At 53.7% G+C, this 19166-nt stretch overlaps 4 protein-coding genes across 7 annotated transcripts; 1 reads left to right on the top strand and 3 right to left on the bottom strand.

The window, feature by feature from the left end:
* Positions 1-1441: 1441 nt before the first annotated feature.
* PV07_11372 lies at positions 1442-4022 on the bottom strand. 2 transcript variants are annotated; one of them, XM_016398805.1, is made up of 4 exons: positions 3777-4022; positions 3673-3717; positions 3332-3615; positions 1442-3273 (listed from the first exon to the last, which is right to left on the bottom strand). In XM_016398805.1, the coding sequence occupies exons 1-4, from the start codon at positions 3826-3828 to the stop codon at positions 2194-2196; spliced, it is 1461 nt and encodes a 486-aa protein (XP_016243367.1). In that variant the 5' UTR covers positions 3829-4022; the 3' UTR covers positions 1442-2193. The 2 variants fall into 2 exon arrangements, with proteins under 2 accessions (XP_016243367.1, XP_016243368.1); XM_016398806.1 differs by having other exon boundaries at positions 1442-3615.
* A 228-nt stretch (positions 4023-4250) lies between these two features.
* On the bottom strand, positions 4251-7855 carry PV07_11371. Of its 2 annotated transcripts, none has more exons than XM_016398803.1 (2): positions 6210-7855; positions 4251-6075 (listed from the first exon to the last, which is right to left on the bottom strand). In XM_016398803.1, the coding sequence occupies exons 1-2, from the start codon at positions 7159-7161 to the stop codon at positions 4697-4699; spliced, it is 2331 nt and encodes a 776-aa protein (XP_016243365.1). In that variant the 5' UTR covers positions 7162-7855; the 3' UTR covers positions 4251-4696. The 2 variants fall into 2 exon arrangements, with proteins under 2 accessions (XP_016243365.1, XP_016243366.1); XM_016398804.1 differs by having other exon boundaries at positions 6681-7855.
* Positions 7856-11904: 4049 nt separating this feature from the next.
* PV07_11370 lies at positions 11905-14996 on the bottom strand. Of its 2 annotated transcripts, XM_016398802.1 has the most exons (3): positions 14702-14996; positions 13225-14648; positions 12854-13161 (listed from the first exon to the last, which is right to left on the bottom strand). In XM_016398802.1, the coding sequence occupies exons 1-2, from the start codon at positions 14843-14845 to the stop codon at positions 13740-13742; spliced, it is 1053 nt and encodes a 350-aa protein (XP_016243364.1). In that variant the 5' UTR covers positions 14846-14996; the 3' UTR covers positions 12854-13161; positions 13225-13739. The 2 variants fall into 2 exon arrangements, with proteins under 2 accessions (XP_016243363.1, XP_016243364.1); XM_016398801.1 differs by having other exon boundaries at positions 11905-14648.
* A 2056-nt stretch (positions 14997-17052) lies between these two features.
* On the top strand, positions 17053-18571 carry PV07_11369 (uncharacterized protein; the record flags this gene model as incomplete). Its single annotated transcript, XM_016398800.1, has 2 exons — positions 17053-18159; positions 18213-18571. 2 exons carry the CDS (start codon positions 17053-17055, stop codon positions 18435-18437), a joined length of 1332 nt encoding a protein of 443 aa, XP_016243362.1. The 3' UTR covers positions 18438-18571.
* Between the last annotated feature and the right edge of the window lie 595 nt (positions 18572-19166).

Here is a 19166-nt window from a genome sequence, read left to right as displayed (position 1 = left end):
CATCCCAAACCAAACGGGTCCGTCCCATAGTCTAGAGTTGACAAAAGGTTGGTGTTGTAATTGAGGAGGCAGAGGGGGATCCCGAAGGGCTTTGGCAAGGCTCTGGGACCGCTCAGGGACTGCTCAGGAAGGTACTAGTTGATTGATTTGTGGAGTACGAGTAGGGAACCCAACAAGCTGGGTCCAGCGCCAAACCAAAGCACATCACTCGTCGTTTGAGGGATACAACGACGTCAACCTCGTCCCGCACCGGGGAAAAACAAAGGGCAGAAAAAAAAGGGCAAAAAGGCCCACAAACAAACCATCCCGCTCCGCTCGATCAGGTGAAGTCACCCCTTCATCGACGGGCCCTATTGGCAAAAGTATGTTACAAGCCACACAGGTCCATCAGGCCCATCAGGCCCACAAGGCCGCAGGCGCAGCCTCGCGTAACAGCATCCAATAACCAAAACGAGCGATAGTCTCTCTCGGTGTGCGGGTACGTGATCCCCTCCCCCCCATTGTCCTGCCCTGCCCTGCCCTGCCCCAACTAACAAGTACACCTAACTACACCTACTAATTAACCGAAGAGTTGCTGTACGTACAACCAAGTAGCCTCCTCTAGGAGGGACCGGCTGGACAACTTCTTTCCCATTTTTCCTAGCCGGACAAGGAAAGTGATCTCACTCACTTTGTCGCCCACCCCATCCGTGCTTCGGCTACACAACTCCGACCCGTGTGACTCTGGCACTTAGTCAACCAACTCCGGTATAAATACTAAACGAGTCAGGACGTGCCCACCCTAGCACCGTACCTAGGGAGTGGGTTCGGGAGTTTTTCACTGTGTGTGGGCGTGGGCGGTGCACACTCGTACGCCCTGTCGATCCGATCCCCGTCATGCATGAACAACTCTCCTCGAGAAGTTGTTTGCGGGATCAATGATCCCTGCTCTGCTGGAACCATGCCCCAGGCACGGAGTACCTCTTGGTTAAACCTACCTAGCTCTGCAACACCACCATCAACCACCATCACTACCACCACTACCAACACGCTTGCCGCGATGGGACTGAGGATCGCCAACCGAGTCAGACGTACCGAGTTTCTCAATCAGGTACGAGGTATTCACCGAGGACAGTTTCAAGGTAACCCGCCCGGTCTTAGTTCTTGGCCTCACCACGGCTCCTTGCGTCTCCCTCCCTTCCTCTACGCACGAGTACCGAACAATGGGAGAAAATGGCGCTCGCAGGCAAAGCCGTGCAAGCCACAGACGAGACCGGGCAAGGATCTGAGTGCTGACTACAACCTATCTCCGAGCAAACCTCTAGGACCTTGGGATCCCCCCCAGCGCCAGGGCCACAATCTCCTAGGCATCGGAGGGCTCGTCCTTGGGCCTCATCTCCACTCCAACTCCAACTCCACGGCGCGCCATCACACCATGCAAGTCATCTCGTTCACTGGGGCCCAATATTATAATCCCTACAAGTAGTAATACGTGATAACTCGGCCTTCTCGGGGTTACTAAGCCTGCTCGATGGAGCTGCACTGACGGTTTGGCCGCTCAATTCGGTGCAATGTTCCCAGCGACGAATCTGGGTTGGCCGGTCACAACTTATGGGCAAACAGTTCCCACACGGTACAGAGCACCCTAGACACTACTAAAGACGGCGGGTGGACCGTGGGTACAAGGAACCGAGTGTTGACCGGAAGAGACAGCAAGGAAAAGGAAGGACCGTATCCCACAACCAGCAACCAGTTTCAATGGCCTAGCTTTCGGGCTTCGCAAAAACTAAATCCCCAGTCGTGATATCGTCGTCCCTGCCGCTAATGCACCAAACATCTGGGATCCTGGACTTGACATCATGGATGCTAGTGCCCTTTCGTGACCCGTTCCCTCATCCCCGTCATGCTGCTCCCACGGTGCCGTATCAGGCCCTCCATCTGAGCAACAACAAAAAGACCCCCTCGGAAAAAGAAGACCCCACTAGGAGCAACCCGACGACCTGACGCGGATCTTCTCCGGTAAAAGGAATTGGCCATCATCTTGCCATGTCGGCTTCTGCTGCGCAATAGCATGCGGTGATTTTGTCCTCGCTCAGGTCACCGGGTGGTCGGTAGGAATTGGAGGCATGTCCAGATTGACGGAGAAATTGCGCTCCAGGATTCGTGTTTTCGTTTCATTGCTCAATTCGCCCTCTTCCGCTTACGTGACTGATCCTATCCGCCTTTGCGTTGAGAGTAGGTCACTCCTTCGAAATCGTTGCCAACGATGTCTCGGCCTCCCGGGCCTAAGAAAGCTGCATCGCCCTCGTCCCATGTGCCATCCCCTTGATCCATACCCCATGATTTCTTCTTGGGCGGCGGCCTGACTTCAAGCCCGGCATTGATGACTTGCAAGCGAATCAGTTTCATACGGGCTTCGCGAACAAACGCGTCCACCATGTCTAGCGCCGTCTGCTGGGCCTCAGCACGCGGATCGTGTTGGACGGTTTCCAGGACTCCTTGCTCCATGTCTATTCGGGCACCGAGCCGGCCCTGTTGAATCAGAGAAACAATCTCACTGAGGAAATCTGGTCCGGTGGCGGCTCCGTTTGCGGCTCCGTTGGACAGGGCAGCCCTCCCAAACATCCGCTCCATGCTTGCCAAGGTGACCTTGCTGAAAGGCTCCAAATATTGAACGATACTCTTGGTTCGGATTTTCGTGTAAATGTCTCTGACGAGAGGCTGTAAATAGATGTCCAGGAGATAATCCGCCCGATAGGATTCAAGGATTTCCAGACATTGACTGTATTTGCTTGCACAGAAGAAACTGATGGCCCGGCGGATGTGAGGCTCTAGTTCAAGGAAATTGCGAAAGCTGTTGTTTTCTAGCACTTTGGTCTGCAGTTCCGAACGAGTCATGGACGCCAGCGCGCAGAGGCCACCATAGACGGCAACATCGTTGCTCGTCAAAACATCACTGTAATTATCTCCCAAACTGGGGTCAGTACTGAGGAAGCTGTTGGCAGCCTCCCGATAGTGACCATTCGACATTTGCTGAAGACCCGAGGCCGCTTGGATTTTCGGTTGATTCCTTGTCATGTCCTCTGGCTTGAGTTGAATGTTCTTGACCTTCTGTACCTGAGACTGGACAGCCAACCAATTGCGCTGTTCGATCGCCACGGCAATGATTCGGAACGCAGTGGAAGTGATATGAGCAGTGGTGGTGCAGTAGTCTCGCATGCGGGAGTAGGCTTTGACTGCATTGTTCAGGTCCCCAATGGTATAGTAATGCGTACCCAGATCTTCGTTTCCCATCTGGAAGAACAGTCAGTGGATGTTCCCCCACGGCGCAGCATCGGTGCTTCCAACTCACTCGTATGCTCTCCTTGATCAGATTGTTCTTGTATCCCTTCAATTCGCTTTCCAGGCGGGCGGTTTCGGCTGTATTCTTCTTCTCTTGCTGAGACGCCCATGCTGGGTCAAGCAAGTGGCCTAGGTTCCTGCCCTTTGATACCCGCTCCAGCAGGGCCAACGACTCCAGATAGTTCCGTACATCGCTACCTTTCTTCGCCTCGAGCACCGCCATTCGGGCGGCCTCCTCTGCCAGGACCGTAGAACATGATGCAATCAGGTGAAGTCGCCGGAACACGGTTCGACCTATGGGACACGGAATTAGTACAAACTAAGGTCCGCCGCCAGTCCAGAGTGACAAACCTTTGTAGTTGGAGATGTACGCGGCAAGATCGAATTTTGGGGCCTCTATGGTTGAGGGCGTTAGCCTGGCCACTGGCACATGAAGAAAAAAGAAGTTCGCGTACCATGTACCACGACACCATAATTGTAAGGATCTGGTTGAGGATCGTTTGCCATGTCGTGGGTGAGCGCCGCACTTGCGGCCGAGGTCAAAGGGTTGGGTCAGCTGTAGCTTGGACTCTGCCTCTGATATGGCGTCTGCTAGTGATAAGGAAGGGAAACTAATGAGTGGGCAGCTGGCCATAGGAGGACGTCTTGGTAGACGTCGTGCCTTTGAGTTCCTTCGTCTGAAGAGACGACTTGAGGTTGGGTGTCGCAGGCTACCTGGGTACGCCATTTCGATGACGGAAAGCTTGGCGCGGCACGGCTCTCAACTGGTTCGCTACCATCTAGGCAAAGCCACTGCCTGAGGCATCCCCCAAGCACCTAACAGTTGGAGTGGCGAGGGGCACCCCAAGCAGCCCTCCACCAAAGATTCACCCTGTACTATGGCCATGGACAGTTCTCGGGGTACAACGCAAGAAACAGGTTTCGAATAGTTGGAAGGTCAATGAAATCTCCTTCATTGCAATACTGTAGCGCTCAGCGCTTCCTGGTTCACCCTTTCAAGGTATCTATCGTACACAAGCTTTTCGTGAACCTCAGGGAGCTCCAAGTGATGGGGTATCTCTTGCTGGAGTCCGAGGCCGTCTCCTTCACATAATCAAAATCATTCCCATATCCACGAGGTGGTTTCCCAAATTCCCATGTGTTCATCAGAAGCATTGCCAACTTTTTTTCAGGGCTGCTTCAACCTGGCAGAAATTTCATGTCCACATTTGCATCGCTGCATGCTCATTGAGAGCGTCCATGATCTCAAAAGATTAAAAGGGTAAACAACAGAATAAGGATCTCTCCATTGGCAAGGATTCTCGAGATCAACTTGTCCATATCCAAATCGCTCAAAACACGCCATTAATACAGAAAAAGGTCAACAGCACGTGAATTAAGCCATGAGAGCATTGAGGTCGAAAGCGTGACTCTCATCCTCGGTGGTCGGGATCCAGGGACCCTTCTCTTCCGCTGTGGCGCTGTGGAAGGCCTCAGCTCGTTTGAGAGTCTCGACATCGAGGTCGGTGACATAGCTCTTGCCATCGGGCAGAGTCATCCGCACCTCGAATTCGTTGTGGAGCATCATGTCATCCTTCCACAGGCGCCGCTGGCCGTCATATACACAAAGCACGCGCTTCTTCATGCGCATCTTCTCGGCGGACATGCCCCAGGACGGTGGGTAGTGTCTTCTCTTCTTGCGCCCCTTACCGACAAGAGCCACTCCGCCTTTGGACCATGTCATGCCTTTCTTCGAAGACTTGCCAGGCTTCGAGACACCGCCACCGATGATTGCTCGCGACGATGCCGGGGCTTTGTTGGACTTCAGTGCGCCTTTGCCAGACCGACTGTTAAATGACGGGTCATCTTCCTCATCGTCTTCGTCGTCTTCGTCTTCGTCCTCATCATCTTCATCATCGAAGCTGGACGGGGCATCCTCAGTCTTGATCATGTGACGGTCCAGGGTCTCCTGGACGTCCTTGTCGTTGTTAATTTGGGAGAGATGCTGAACGTTCACCGCCTCGGAAGGCTCTTCTTGCTGCACCACACGCAGCACGCAATCGTCAAGGTGCTCATAGAAGTCTTGGGCGTTGTTGAATGTGGCTGAACAAGTAGAGCACTTGCCTGTGGCATCTTGACAGTAGCTAGAGAGCTTTCGGTTGCTTGCCGATGGGCTGCGCTTTCGGCTGTTAGGTGGTGTCTGCTCGACGCCGTGGACAGATGTCAGGTGGCGCTTAAAGACGTCGGCTCGGTTAAAGCTCTTTTCAGCCGGAGTGCCTGATCCGGGGCAGAACCCGCAAACCATGGTGCCTTTGTAGTGGGTTAAGGTGTGTCGATTCTTGTCGTACTTGCGGGCGAACCCTTTCTGGTTGTATTCGCAGGTCAGGATCGGGCACTTCTCTGGCCGCTCGGCTTGGTGGGTCAACATGTGAGCCTTGAGATCCTTGAAGACTTTGCCGCACTCAGGATGCGGGCATCGGCCCTTGTCTCGGCCATCATCATCGATTTCCGAGGTTGGGCTTGGATGGGATACTCCAGATACATAGGAAGCTAGGGAAGGTCGTCGGCTCATGTAATGCGGCTGTTGATAGTAGTTGGTGTTGGTGAGGGGCTCTGAAAATTGGGCTGGGGGATAGGCGGCGTATGGCTGAGGTGATGGGGCTGGGGAGCCAGAAGGAGAGGTGGTGGTGTAAGAGTGCAAGCTAGGTGCGAAAACCCCGTGTTCAGCGAACACCGTGTCGCCATACGATCTGGAAGCGTGGATCAAGGACGGATCTGTGAACGAGGCTCGTTAGCAGGATGTCGCCTGAGGTCGAAGCAAACCGATGAGCGCAATCATGGCACCGAAAGCAAGAACAGAACAAGGACATGAGCAAAAGGGTAAGGAAAGACAGGCAGAAGAGACGAACAGGATGTTTCCAGCGGGGGCATGAAGTTGCCGCTGCTTTGGGCAAAGAAATGAGACTGAAAGCGGCTCCGATGATGTTGCTGTTGCTGCGATGCGGCTGGCGCGTCATGAGAGAGCATATGAGGGTGGAAAACGGGAGCTGTTTGTGAGCGCGAGGTTGGGGGAAAGCTTCGCGCTTTGATGGGAGAAACAACGGAAAATTGCCTGGAACATGCTGAAGCAGGTGTGGTGGGTGACTTGAAGGTCGGTGTTGACCGAGTCTGCTCGGATGAAGGGGACTGGGTAGCAGTGGAAAAGCCCGAATGGGAAGCAACCGAAGGCGCGGTGGACACGCCTTGATCAAAGAAAGTATGGATGGACAATGACTCGGGCGAAGCAATAATAGATGATGAAAGTGGCTGCACGGATTGGGCTTTGAAAATGGCACCGGTCTGTGGTCGCGGATGAGAAGAGGAAAGATCTGCACACTCACCCACAAAACTGTCGGGGAGCTTCTCATGGCTCCCCAATGACAGCTCGGCTTCCATGGAGGTTCCCAGGATATCTTGTGAAAAGGCCTCGTGGTTGACGATAGCTGGCATGACACCCAAACCAAATGAAGAAGCTGTGCGGTCGAAGCCATCTTGACTTGAGACGGTATGGGAGGGCCCCGAGTATGGAGAGCCGACCGTGGAGGACGAAGCGCTGGGGATCGATGCTGCGGAACCCGAGGAAATCAGAGCTGGGGGGAGATCCTGGAATGGCGGCATCTCTTGCTTGAGGGATTGCATGGGAGCTGTCGCAAACATGGACGGGTTGTCAAAGAACGAGTATGGGAGAGGGTGGAAGTTGATCATGGGGTCGGCCGAGTCGTAGGCGTCCATGGTGAGGCCGGGAAAGGGTGCTTGAATGCTTTGCTCGAAGTCGTATCCTGGGTCAAACTGCTGACGACGAGAATGCTCGAGGGCGAGCATTGTCAGAGAGAGAACTCAAGTTCAATGCGACCGCATGAGCTGGGGAAAGATGAGAGTATATGGACTTGGGTGATAACCGTGACGGCTTATGGGCCGAGATGGGATTTTTGTTAGGATTGCGCGACCAGGGGCCGAGGGAGGCGCGTGAATGCGGGTGTTCTAGGTCTCTTGAGGCTCCGGAAGCGATATCGATAAAGCGCCGACGAATACGAATTCCCAAGGCCTAGATGCTCTTGGGGCCGGGCGGGCGTTTTTCTTCTCTCTTTCTAACAAACAAAGAGCGAGCTCGTGAGGCTTGCTGAGAAAGTGCCGATCAATACTGCAAGGAGTAAAGATGGGGGGTGAGCGCGGGAAGGGGGGAGGCACGATGCCGAACGGGCACGTTCGAGGTTGTCTCGGGGTGGATGCTTGGTTGTGTTGGATGTTGGGTGTTGGCCTCAGGCAGACTGAGACTGAGCACCGACGACGAGGTCCGAAGGACCCAAGGCAGTAGAGGGAAGAAGAGGTGTCGAGAGGATGTCTGTGAAAGTTGTGATCTCAGGCTGGCAGAATTGGGGGGGCGAAATCGTGAGATATAGTCGTTTGGAATATCTGTACCAGCGTGATGAGCTAGCCAAGGGAACAAGAAGGGTCTTACCGAAAGCAGGGGCCCTGTCGCTTTCAGATGAGCCAAAGTCTCTCTCAGATCAGAGATGGGACCCAGAGAGCTACGCATTTGAACGGTTAGCCCTATGGCTTGGACATGGACCGGGGCCCGAGCAGGGGGGGGGGGACAGGGCCCTCACCGTGAGTCCGTGACCCCTCGGAGGCTAAAGGAGCAGGGGTGTCGCGGTGTGGCTGTAACAGCGCAATACACCAAGGAGAGAGTGTCACAGTGACAGGCTAATGCACCTCCTAGTAAGCTAGCTTCGGGGAGGCCTAAGCAGGATGAAGAAGCAGGAAGCAGACGAAGCAGAAAGGTCCCCACGGACCCGTCACGGCTTGCTCGTCATGATGGTGAGAGATATCCTGGCCAAGAGAGCAAGGCCAGGCATTTGGTGATTGGCAAGGACCAGAGAGAAGCATGTTAATTCTGCACGGGCATTGAGAGAAGAAGATTCATGTGCAACTTGTTTTTAGCAGCAAGATGCAACCGCAGGCGGGTAGTGACCATCAATCAGGGTCGGAACTTTGTGTTTTTCCGGTTCCCTGCTGCTCTTCTACGCTGCTTCGTCACTTCGTACCACCTGCTTTGGGGGCTCAGAGCAAAAGTACCCATCCTGCTCATTGGCCCGTTCTCTCTCTTGGGGAGGGGGGTGGAAAGAAAAAGGTCACAGTTTGGAGTAGCAGTAGATTTCTCAGATTCGACCAGGAGGATGACCCTGCCGGTCCCTTTGGTAGCAATCGTTAGCACCAAAACGCAGAGTTTCCCATGCGGGCAGGGACCAATTCCCCTCGTTCGTGAACTTTACAATAGCAAAAACAGAGGGGCGGGAGTAAGTTCCCGTTGATCCCGTCAAATTGTCAGTTGCTTGACGGCACATCCCAGGACTGCGGATGGACAAGTAAACAGGGAGCCCCAATGGAGTCCCAATGGAGCCCGAGGAGAGCCTAAGCGTGGGCCGGGGGGGCTTGTCAATGGGTGCCAGTTGGTGCCCAGCGGGTGCCAAAGGGTAGGGATTAGGCTGGAGATGCTGGATTGGGAAGGGGTGGGTTCTGGACGAAACCCCGTGGCTCGTGTCTGGGGCATGCACCTGATTGAGTGGATGGTGCTTGGCTCTGCCGCTTTGAGCGAGGGGTCACCAAAAGAGAGGAAAGCAGAGGGAAAGTGTAGACGCCGAGTGGGGAGGGTCCTTTGGCCCTGGGCAGTTTTAGGGCGCCCTTCTCTGGAACGCTTTCTTTGCCAGGTCATAGCGGGCTTGGATGGTTGTAGGCGAGGCCGATGCGATTGGCGCCATCGTGCAGATGCGGTCTGCTCAACCCCTGCAAAAACGTGGTCTGCAAGCGTTCCCCACCGGCTGGGGCCCCCTGATTGGCTCCAGGGGCTCGGAGTGCCCAGGCCGAGCTCTTTGGTGATGGCGCAGGGCCGTATTAGTGGCGCTGAGGGCCGGCATGATTGGCTGCACGGTGCCTGAGCCACAGCTGCTGCTATTTTTTCACCGCTCAAAGCCTCAGTTGCGGTCTTGGGGGCTGTGAGACTGTGGCGGGTTGATGCACAACATCCGCATCATCCATTTGGTCACCGACTCCATGGCGAGGCGTTGCTGTAACTCTCCTGAATCAAAGCACATCATTTGACGAAACAGTGAAGTCATTGGTCGGCCGGCTCGACTGGTGTTGTTGTTACTACGTCTTCCTTCTGCTTGCTGCTGAGGACACACCGTGTGTGTGTTGGCCCCCCCCCTGTTCGTTCCCATGGAGGCTCAGGATGACGGAAGGGATTGTACCTGGACTCCTGTCGAATACACGAGGCAGACAGCAATGTCACCCGCTGTTGACGTTGCTGCACGTGCGATTCGACATGGCCCCTCATCCCTGTCCTTTCCACGTGAAAGGACACTACGAGAACTCCCTCATCACACATTACTGACGGCCTGGTGGCACTCATGAGCGCCTCCAGATCCCTTAGTCAGACTCGTGGATGTCACCCCCCGAGAGCGAGACTCGTACAAAGTACATACCGAGTACTCCTTCCTCCGTATCATGAATTCAACTATTTCCACGACATGGAGAAACAAATCTCGGGTTTCCATATTGACGAGAAAGACTAATTAATTACCATGGCCTGGCTGTCGCTAAACTATTGCTCCTTGGGGGGGTGTGGGCTTGAAGCCCGCGGGCGTGGGCGTGGGCTTGGGCTTGGGCAATTGGTGTTTGGAGCCGCTTGAAACCAAAACAAGCCCCTTCTTTTCGCTCTCCCCTCCCCGGCATCCCGAGCAGCTCTGCTCTCGTAAACACCATCGGCGACTCGTCAAAAGGACAATCCTGCCTCTCCTCTCCTGTCCCGATTCTCTTATCCTTTTCGGCTCTCGCTTGCACTTCTCTGGTCATGTTGAAGGTGAGTGTTAAACGACTACGGAGTGTTCTAGCTCTCCCTCTCCTCTCTGATGTCCCTGCATTACCGCCCATCATTCACCATCAATGACTTGGATCAATGACTCGAGCGCGTCTGGTAATTTGCCAATATCCACCTGATCCTACGCACCCTGCAGAGATGGATGACTGAGCCACCGTGTCCCGTCCCCCTTGGCCTTGCTGACCGTTTGGTGATGCATGCTTTGTTTACCACCCCCAAACTGCCACCGCGTGGTGTTAACGGCCCCCAAATCTCTTCCTCGTGAGTTCGAGGCCTCTACAATGAAACTCCCCTGGTAGGGCTGAAGCCTGTGTCGGCCCCCAACTTGCTTTCCTTGGGTGACTGAGGGTTTATGATTATCCGAAGTACGTACAGTATCTCCCGTCCAGGTCCTGTTTACCTACTGGAGGTCCCTTCATACCTACTGCGAACACACGTACTCTCCCCGTACGAATAATACTTAGGGGGGCCCTTGGCTCTCGTGATATCTGGAAAGTCTGTAGTTCCAACCAGTTGTCCGTTATTGGCACAGGCCACACCCAAAGGAATTATCATGGGCGCGCCGAATTTCCATTCTCAGAAGCCCTGACGAAGAATCAAAAACTCTGCGCATTTCCCCCTCTTCCTCGTCCTCGTCCTCGTCCTCGCCCTCGTGCTGTTTTGGTGCCACACCATCCCAGGCTCCCATGCGCTTCTGTAACTTTCCCGGAAAGCCTCAGCATGCAGCCATGGCGCTGCCCAATCCGCACCACGAGGTTCAACATCTACGATAACTTGCGTGATCTGAGGGTTCTAGCCATGCACGCATGCAGCCACCCCATCTCCGCCAGCCCAAAAAAAGCTCCTCCCCCAATCCGGCTGCTGCCTACCTACAGGACGGTATCTACAAGTCGGTTCGAACACCTGGCTAAGGACTCGCGGTCTGTCATGGCCCTCTTCCACCAACCAGGCTGCTCGCCCCACTGATTCTGGACAATCTCTGCATCCTGATTGCTCGCTGCTCGCCTATATCTCCATGGCAGACCGCTTCTCCCTTGGGCGCCCGGAAGAGCCCAGAAGTTCATCTAGTTTTGCCAGATATGCAAGCACGCACACACGAGGGGGAAAGAGAGGCGGTTTTTTGTGTCCACTTTTCTAAGAAGCACATCACACACACACTCTCTCTCTCTCTTACGCACACACACGTCCAGCCTTGGGATGGGCTTGTGCGAGGATCCGCCGCAGTCCGAAAATCTTCGAACCTTCCCCCGCCCAAGCCATCATCATGAATTTGAAATGATTAGTACAACTGTGATACGTTACCAAACAAAAGCCCCCAAAGAACAACCCAGACAAGGGGGCTTCTGAAAAACTTTGGGACTTCCCTGCCTATCATGTTACAAGCCTGGCTTGCCCTTTTATTGAACCCTTTTTGCCCCGCCAAGAATTACTGGGTGTGGAAGTTTGCAGTTTCCCATCTGTTTCCTCGATCTGCGCTGCCTGGACGGTCCCCCTCTGGCCGCGACCACATCATCTACCATCTTTTTGGCTTTACTGGCTTTGTATTTCCACTCGTCCAATAATACCCGACCGAACCGGCTAACACACACACTGCGCTGTCCTTCCTTTGCTGCCCCTGGACCTCGTGTCAAATCGAGCATCGCCCACAGGGCCTAGATCCCCGAGCAGAAGCCCCGTCAATTCCGCATTCGGCCGTCGGAAGAAGGTGGAAAGAGAGAATAGGAGGGGCCAGGAAACAACACACATAGCACGCGTAGAAGTGCACATTGTCTCGCCGCTCTGCTTGGTTGCTTTAATTTTTCTTGCTTTGATAGCCGACACAGAAGTCAATCGAGGCTGGCTGGCCTTCCTGCAGATCCTGCTCACACACCACCAGCACCACCCCCAGCAACGTTCGGCTGCGCGCAGCCAAACAGAGCAGACACCTCCAAGGCCACGCTGCCGAAAGCGGACGCGAGCAGAGCTTCAACGGCCATGAGTGCATGCTGAATTGAGACAAAAAAACGAAGGGGGATGGGCGGGATTGGCGCCGAGGTGATGGTCTGGCTCGCCTGCCGCATGTCAAAACCTCGTATTCATGCCCCATGAGTCCCAAGGGAGGTGAGCCAGACCACCAGACCCTGAGGCAGCAGCAGCAGCAGCTCCAGGAGGAGGACTCGCAAACCCCGCGCAATCCAAAGCCCGTTTTGGCCCTTGGAATATCTGCAGCCCTACGAACAGACTCCAAGCAGTCCCAACCCCTCTTCTTGCCTTTGACCTCTGCCTCGTGTTTCTCGGTCTAGTCCCTCCCTCCTCCCTCCACCCATCACCGTCACTATCCGGCGGGTCGGGCTCCTGCCCCACGCCTGACCTCTACATACCCTTGTCTCGCCTGCTCGACCACCGATACGGACAGCGAGCTACTCTCAACCGGACAACTCAGGGCTTGGAAATCCGCTGCAGTCACTATCATACGGGTTTGTGGCTTGCGCAACAAGCGAGAATTTCGGGGTCTGGACTGCCCATGACACTTTCACCTTGCCTCGATAGCTCTGTCGATGCGGTCAGAAAACTGCTCAAAGTTTCTCTCCTGCACAGGTCCGTCCACTTGTTCTGGTCTGGTCAATGCTCCGCCTGAAGCGGCTGCTCGACCGAAGGTTATCGTTGCGGTGGATTTGCAGCATGACTTTGCGCCAGTAGATCCCTCGTGAACGGACGGACGTGCCTCGACGGACACAGCCCAATGTGAACCACATGGCCAGCCTCTGCCCTTCCCGTATCGCTCTGTCGCCATCGATGATGCTTCGGCATTGGCGGAGTCGCCAATGAAGGTTGTAGTCATCATTTGTACTGGTTGCGCAGCTTTCAACTGCAAACTCTGCTCTTTCTCGCGGCATAAGGCTGGACAAAGTCGTCTCAGAGACCTCATAAGCTGCATCGTAAAGCTCGCTTCGCTTGGCGCCATTCTAAACCTCTCAGCCATCAGTATTGAGAGGGCATGGTGGTTCCAAAAAGGGCCCCAACTTCACCTGAATTGCTCTGACTGGGAATGGCAGTGCGCTTCGATCTCCAATGTGGGCAGTACCCTCCTGGCCACAGGTGGTGTTCCATTGTCGCAGCTTCTCTGGATTTGAGCAAAAGACCTTGACTTCGCGTATACAGTTTGTTTCCATTTCTGTGACATACCACTTGGATACGATGAAGTCTCTTCTGGGAAGCCATCACCGTTCTTTTTTTGGCAGTGAATGTGAGATTATCGTCCAGCTGATGCTCTTGTCGAGTGTTCTTGCTCGGGGCGAAAAGAGATAGACCTTTCCGTGTGTCATCGAGCTGAAAATGCACCACTCTGTCCCAGCTGGCATGTCGGCGATTGTGCTTGGAGGATGAGGTCGGTAGTGTAGAGAAAGATAGTAGTCAGAGGTGCAGGAAACAGACGGGCCGCCGTCTCTCAGATTTGGACGTACTCCCCAAAGTGACATTACTTGGTTGGCTAGGGACAATGGAAATCTGGCTCAGTACAACAGGTATGTCTGTGAGCGTTCTCCTATGCTTTTGCTGTGCGTGCGTACTGTTTCCATGACGTCAAAGGAAAGCCGATAGATGCCAGCATGTCGTCCAGAAGCGAATGAGTTTGTCGAAGAACATCCCACTCTGTCTCGTCCTTGACCATGAGAGTGCCTGCGAGTATCGTGCCATTGATAGCCACGGAGCTCTCTGGTCCGGCTCCGGGAATGGAAGCCGCTTCTTGACTCCGGGGGCAGATTGCCATTCGGTCAGTCGTCATGGCAAGGTTGTAGGAGATCAGAGTTTTGCCGTCCCTTTCGATCGCCAGGCTTTGGTCCAGTGGTTGGCCAGGGGACCGAGTGGCAGACAGCGCTGCTTGCATGAGCAACACATATTTGCGGTGCAAGTCGGCAGCTGAGGCGTCTGGTTCAAGAGGCGTGGAAAAATGCAAGATTGGCAACGATGGATCTTGGAATAGCGGTAGGTCTGGATGAACTGGTACGTTCATACGGTCGATTAGAAGCCTCCACTCTCGATTGTTCGAACCTGCCATATCCTCCACAGGTAAGAACTGTAAGTGGCGATGCGGCTGGCTGGCGCCACTGTGCTCACCAGAATTGAAGAAAGCAAAAAGGCATGGAGAACTTCCATCATGCCGCCGGTCTTGCCAGGCGCGCAGGCAAGCATGGGTCAGGCCGATATCATCTTCCTCCAGGAGGTCCGTTTGCGGTTTGTTGGCCTTGGTAGCAATGATGAAGTGGTTATGGATGACTGGATATTTGTTCAGCACCAGAGTGTGCGATGCATTTTGGGCCGGGATTTGAGCGACTAGGAGCTCTGCAGGCGGGTTTTCGAAAGGATCAAATTTCGGCCCCGTCGGGTCCCTTTTCGGACCAGAAGCGTCGCCTTGGGGTTTCTTCTTCAACGCAGGGCAGTATCGCAGTTGGAACTTTGTAGAAATGAGCAACCAAGCCTCACCGTCAACCATAGCACTGCACTCACCGAAGCTCCTCCCTTAGCCTGGAGGTAGGCGAGGCTGGTCTCGGAGAATAGAATGTCTTTCCCTTTGAAGGCTGTCATGAACTTCTGGGATACTCTCTGGTATAGCGGCTCTGCAAGACCAAGCATCCTCGCTGACTCCGTCATCGTTCGTGGACTTCGTTGTCAATTTTGGCACGAAATAGTGCCAAGCAACCGCTAATCTTTAGACCTCTGTGTCTACCACGATGTCTCCTCAGGAGCAAACCCAGCAAAGCCGCCAGGCCGACCGTAAAATGACCTTGGGAAAGAGTATGATCTGATCAACCCGCAGGATACAGCCAAGTTTGAGCCATCACGATGCAGCGAGGCAAAACCTCGGAAGCCACAGTCTTGGCTGTGCTTACTAATGGGCTTGACAACGTCTCATACTCCGACAACCTCAACTCACTTGCTCTTTTAATTCATCCCTCGTCCCGAACACCAGACTACTTGATCGTTCCAGAGCTGTTATCTATCGACTCACTGTAACCTCAATGCATGTCGGCCTCATTTCCTCTTGCTCCTACGACGGTGTGCAATGCCACTGCGAGATTGCGTTGTCGACGCCAAATATAGCTGAAGAAACCACTGCGACACGTTCCTGTTCCTGGAGAGGGCTACAGACCCAGGAGTAAGGCGCAAAGAGTGTGGCAAACACGTTTTCGAATGGTGACAGCGGAGGGAAATACTCTGAACACAATGAAGTGCGAAACACTGCCTCTTGCAACCAGGTCTCCGCCCGTTCTCCTATCAGACATATCCCAAGAACCAGATCAAGGGTATCTGGTCGATGCCCCGGACATCGGCCAACCAATATCAAATGACAGGCTGTCTGCTTCCCGCTGCAATTTGCCGATATGACAGCTCCACAATCCTGGTACGTCCAATCGAGAGAACAGGTACGATTCAGAGTCTACTGTGCCCAACCATGAATTCCTCTCCTTTCACCCGAGAGCACCTTGCAAGCAGCACGATTTCCCTCTGCGCCCAACTTGCGCAGTCTATGCCATCCCTAAAGAGAGCGGACCCGCAGGCTAACGCCAAAGCTGCTGCCTGAAATTGACAAGCGGCCAAACAATGTAACACAATGCCCCTGATGTTTGCTTGCCCTTTGCCATATCTCCCGCCTGGTGATCCCCTCGGCACATCGCTTGCCTTCGCTGATCGCGAATCGGTGGACTTTGAGCATATCCTTGAACTCAATCTAGTACTTGCCCATTGCTGAGTCTCAGAAGACACCAGAGAAGCACCAGAATTGATGGGCCGAGCCAGTTATTACCTAAAGTTTACCATCCACAGAAAACACACATTGAAATAGAGCCTTGCTGTTTGCCGTTCTCACACTCCGTGGCAACTGGCATGGACGGGTCACCGGAACACTGCCACTTCGCGACTATCTTGTATTGAATGGATTCCGTTGCCCCAACTAGAAGATATTTGCTTCTATGTTTATTCCCTTCGAGCCATGGTAAGATTCTGGTGCTAAGCAGAGCAGAACGAAATAAGAGACGGAAATATGGTGACAGAACACTGCTCTTTAGGCCGGTTTATGTACTGGGTGGGAAGAGGCTGTTGGGCTAAATAACTCATAGGCCCTCAAGACAGCGCGCAACAGCAGACCAGTTATCAGGGAGGTATTGTGCAACACCTCTGTCCATTCAATGTTCCGCAGACTAGCAGCAACTTCTACCGATGTATCAGAAGCTGGGAGCGGAGTTTGATACGCAGCAATTACTTGCGGATAGGCCCGGCAGGTGAGTTCGTCGCTCAATACGCGTGCCCTCGTCTTCACCTCCTTGAGGATTTCCAATTTGATCCCGATGCCGTGGATGGGGTTCTGTTTGCAGTACGAACAGACTCGTCTCCGTTTCCATGGATGACCGCGCAGGTGCTGATTGTAATGTGGCCAATGATTCACCATGAAAACGCAACCGCTTGCTCAAACTATCACAGCACAGTGCTTCCGAACATTCACCAGTTGTCGCCAAATTTATCACTTGGTTCTGCATTGCGCAGCCTTGCAGCTTGCAAAAATGTACCCGACAACTGCTGATTCAAGATACTTTGGTACTTACACGGATGGAAAGACAGGCTGTTGCGGACAGACTCATCTGCCTTGTCACCTATTAAGATGGGCTCCGGAGAGCACCTTCACTCCGTCTGCGACTCACCATTCCCAAGCGGTGTCTTCTGACGCACTCCATATCTGTCACCCGGCTGGCGTCCCGTGCCCTGCTTCCCATATCGGGTCCATCGACATGACCTGTTCTGAAGACTCTCACAATCTCTCCTGCACCCGACCGCCCGCAATGCAGCGTCCAGTACACCACACCATGAACTCCACAGCTTCCTACGGCGCCAACGTGCACTTCTGTTCGTCTTCACAAAACGACAACCGCGCCATATCAACTGGTCATCATGGCGCATACATGGATCGGAGTAGAGTTGGGAACAATTTGCGTTTTGAAGGGCCGGGGAGAGCCATACACATCCCACCACGGCTAGCAGCTTCCCAGAATCAAGGCTTCAAGACCGACACGCTCAGCCCATCCTTGAATGATAGCAGCGCAGAGCACGCCACGACTTTTGTGCACTATAGCGCAGCGACTGAGATGGGATTTGACGCGGCCATGGAGAATTCGACCACCAGCACAACCCTTACGCAGCAGGCGCCGCCACTCGATGTGGACGATTTTAATTCGCTCTTCCAAAATCTGCCTCCTGACGAGTTTGACATCTTCATGACAGAAAACAGTATGTTGGATGGCCAGGCCGTCAGTGGTGACGACCTGACCACGCCAAAGACTCTCCTAGAGGCAAAGACACCTGGTTCAAGTGAGCTTTGGCCTTCTGTTGCGACAAAATACGGATCACGGGTGTTTGATGGATTTGCATCGCCTCAAGATTGCGCTACTCAGTTACCGCTGGATCCTGACATCAGTAGTTATTTTCAGATCGACCCTACCTTTACTACGCCACTACAGCAGCTCGCATATGATTCGAGTTCCTTGAACTATCCGCCTTTACCCGAGCTACCCTCGTCTGGTGACTATCAGTTTGACCTCCAGATTGGCCCTTCAGCGTCCACCACCGATCAGTACCTTCCGAATGTGCATTATCAGGAACTGGAATCTGGATTGGCAACTGATCAGAGCGCCCAGTATCCAGATCTCTGGGCTTCCGAATCTGCCATTCAATCACCAACGGACGTTACAGGTATTTCGACGCCCCATGGCAGACATTTGGGAGTAAAGGGTGGACAGCGTGACACATCGAAAGACACGCTTCTAGTACAATTGAAAGAACAAGGACTGTCATATAAGGTGATCAAGGAGCGGCTGAAGTTCGAGGAGGCAGAATCAACATTGAGGGGGAGATATCGTGCTCTGACGAAACCGAGGGAGGCAAGACTGAGGAAACCAGAATGGGGCGATCGAGATGTGAGTTATCCCTTGGAGAACAAACCCCCAGATGCTGACACGCATGGTGATAGATCCGGCTCCTTTTCGAAGCGGTTTCCCATTGCTCGAAGGCGACCTCTGTCAATCTGCAGGTTACCAGAGACCTCGACGCAGTTTCCATTGGTCAATTTGTCAATAAAGTACCCTGGAAACAAGTTGCCGAATATATGGAGAGCAAAGGTGCATACCGATACGGCAACGCAACCGTCAAGAAGAAATATCTGGAGGTCCTGAAGACTCGAGGTGCTTCGGTTTGAGTGGCAAGAACAGAGACTCTCGTCTATTCTGACCGACCTTTTGGATGTAACTCGATGGCTGTTTGATTGTCCCTCAGATCGTTCTGTCTGACACTTGCTACTGCTAGCTTACACCGTAACAGCGACTATTCTAAGGGTTTCCGATGATCATTACGGTCTGCGGCTCGCAGCTCACCAATGAGCTTTTTTCAGCGAGCACACACCTGATCACTTTTGACTATATATTGAGGTCAATACTGGCAGCAGACATGCACGCAACCGGGTTACACGTTCCATACTGGGTATCATACGCATGACAACTCCCTGGCAAGCTTCTACATGACCGTCCATGCTGCAGGGAAGATACCCAAGACGCAATCTACCCACAAATATCGATGATTCTGGATCCACCAAGGTCTCGCCTCGGACTTCTGGACCGCCCACATCGGCCCCAAGCTATCAGGAGGACGAACATATGGTCCAGCCTCTGGACCGGATCTTCGCCGCAACTTGGATGCAGTTTATGCATGGCGCGCCCAGTGTTGCATCTTCTGAGGAGAGTAATGCTCGGACTCCTCAGGCCAAAAGGTCCGACTTCGCTCTCCCCGGGCTCGGTCTCGATCCTTCAAAACCTGCCATTACGCCTGTCGAGTCGTTTGTGGAGACTCATTCAGCATGGTTTTGGCCGACGTCTCCTTGCTGTCGTGGGCTTTCCCCGGCGCCAAAGGCCAAGCATTCACTCCCATGACT

The sequence above is a fragment of the Cladophialophora immunda genome (assembly GCF_000835495.1).
Source record: "Cladophialophora immunda strain CBS 83496 unplaced genomic scaffold supercont1.7, whole genome shotgun sequence".
Taxonomy (NCBI): domain Eukaryota; kingdom Fungi; phylum Ascomycota; class Eurotiomycetes; order Chaetothyriales; family Herpotrichiellaceae; genus Cladophialophora; species Cladophialophora immunda.
Note: the sequence above shows the minus strand (reverse complement) of the source record. Positions and strands in the feature narration are given on the sequence as shown.

Excerpts from the sequence above, each read along its gene's own strand:
- PV07_11370 (XM_016398801.1), bottom strand. The coding sequence starts at position 14,845 with ATGACGGAGTCAGCGAGGATGCTTGGTCTTGCAGAGCCGCTATACCAG. Across the intron at positions 14,649-14,701 it reads AGGCTAAGGGAGGAGCTTCG|TTCCAACTGCGATACTGCCC; the intron begins GTGAGTGCAGTG and ends ATTTCTACAAAG.
- PV07_11372 (XM_016398805.1), bottom strand. The coding sequence starts at position 3,828 with ATGGCAAACGATCCTCAACCAGATCCTTACAATTATGGTGTCGTGGTA. Across the intron at positions 3,718-3,776 it reads TTATGGTGTCGTGGTACATG|AGGCCCCAAAATTCGATCTT; the intron begins GTACGCGAACTT and ends CCTCAACCATAG. Across the intron at positions 3,274-3,331 it reads TGATCAAGGAGAGCATACGA|ATGGGAAACGAAGATCTGGG; the intron begins GTGAGTTGGAAG and ends CTGTTCTTCCAG.
- PV07_11371 (XM_016398803.1), bottom strand. The coding sequence starts at position 7,161 with ATGCTCGCCCTCGAGCATTCTCGTCGTCAGCAGTTTGACCCAGGATAC. Across the intron at positions 6,076-6,209 it reads GCCCCCGCTGGAAACATCCT|ATCCGTCCTTGATCCACGCT; the intron begins GTTCGTCTCTTC and ends CCTCGTTCACAG.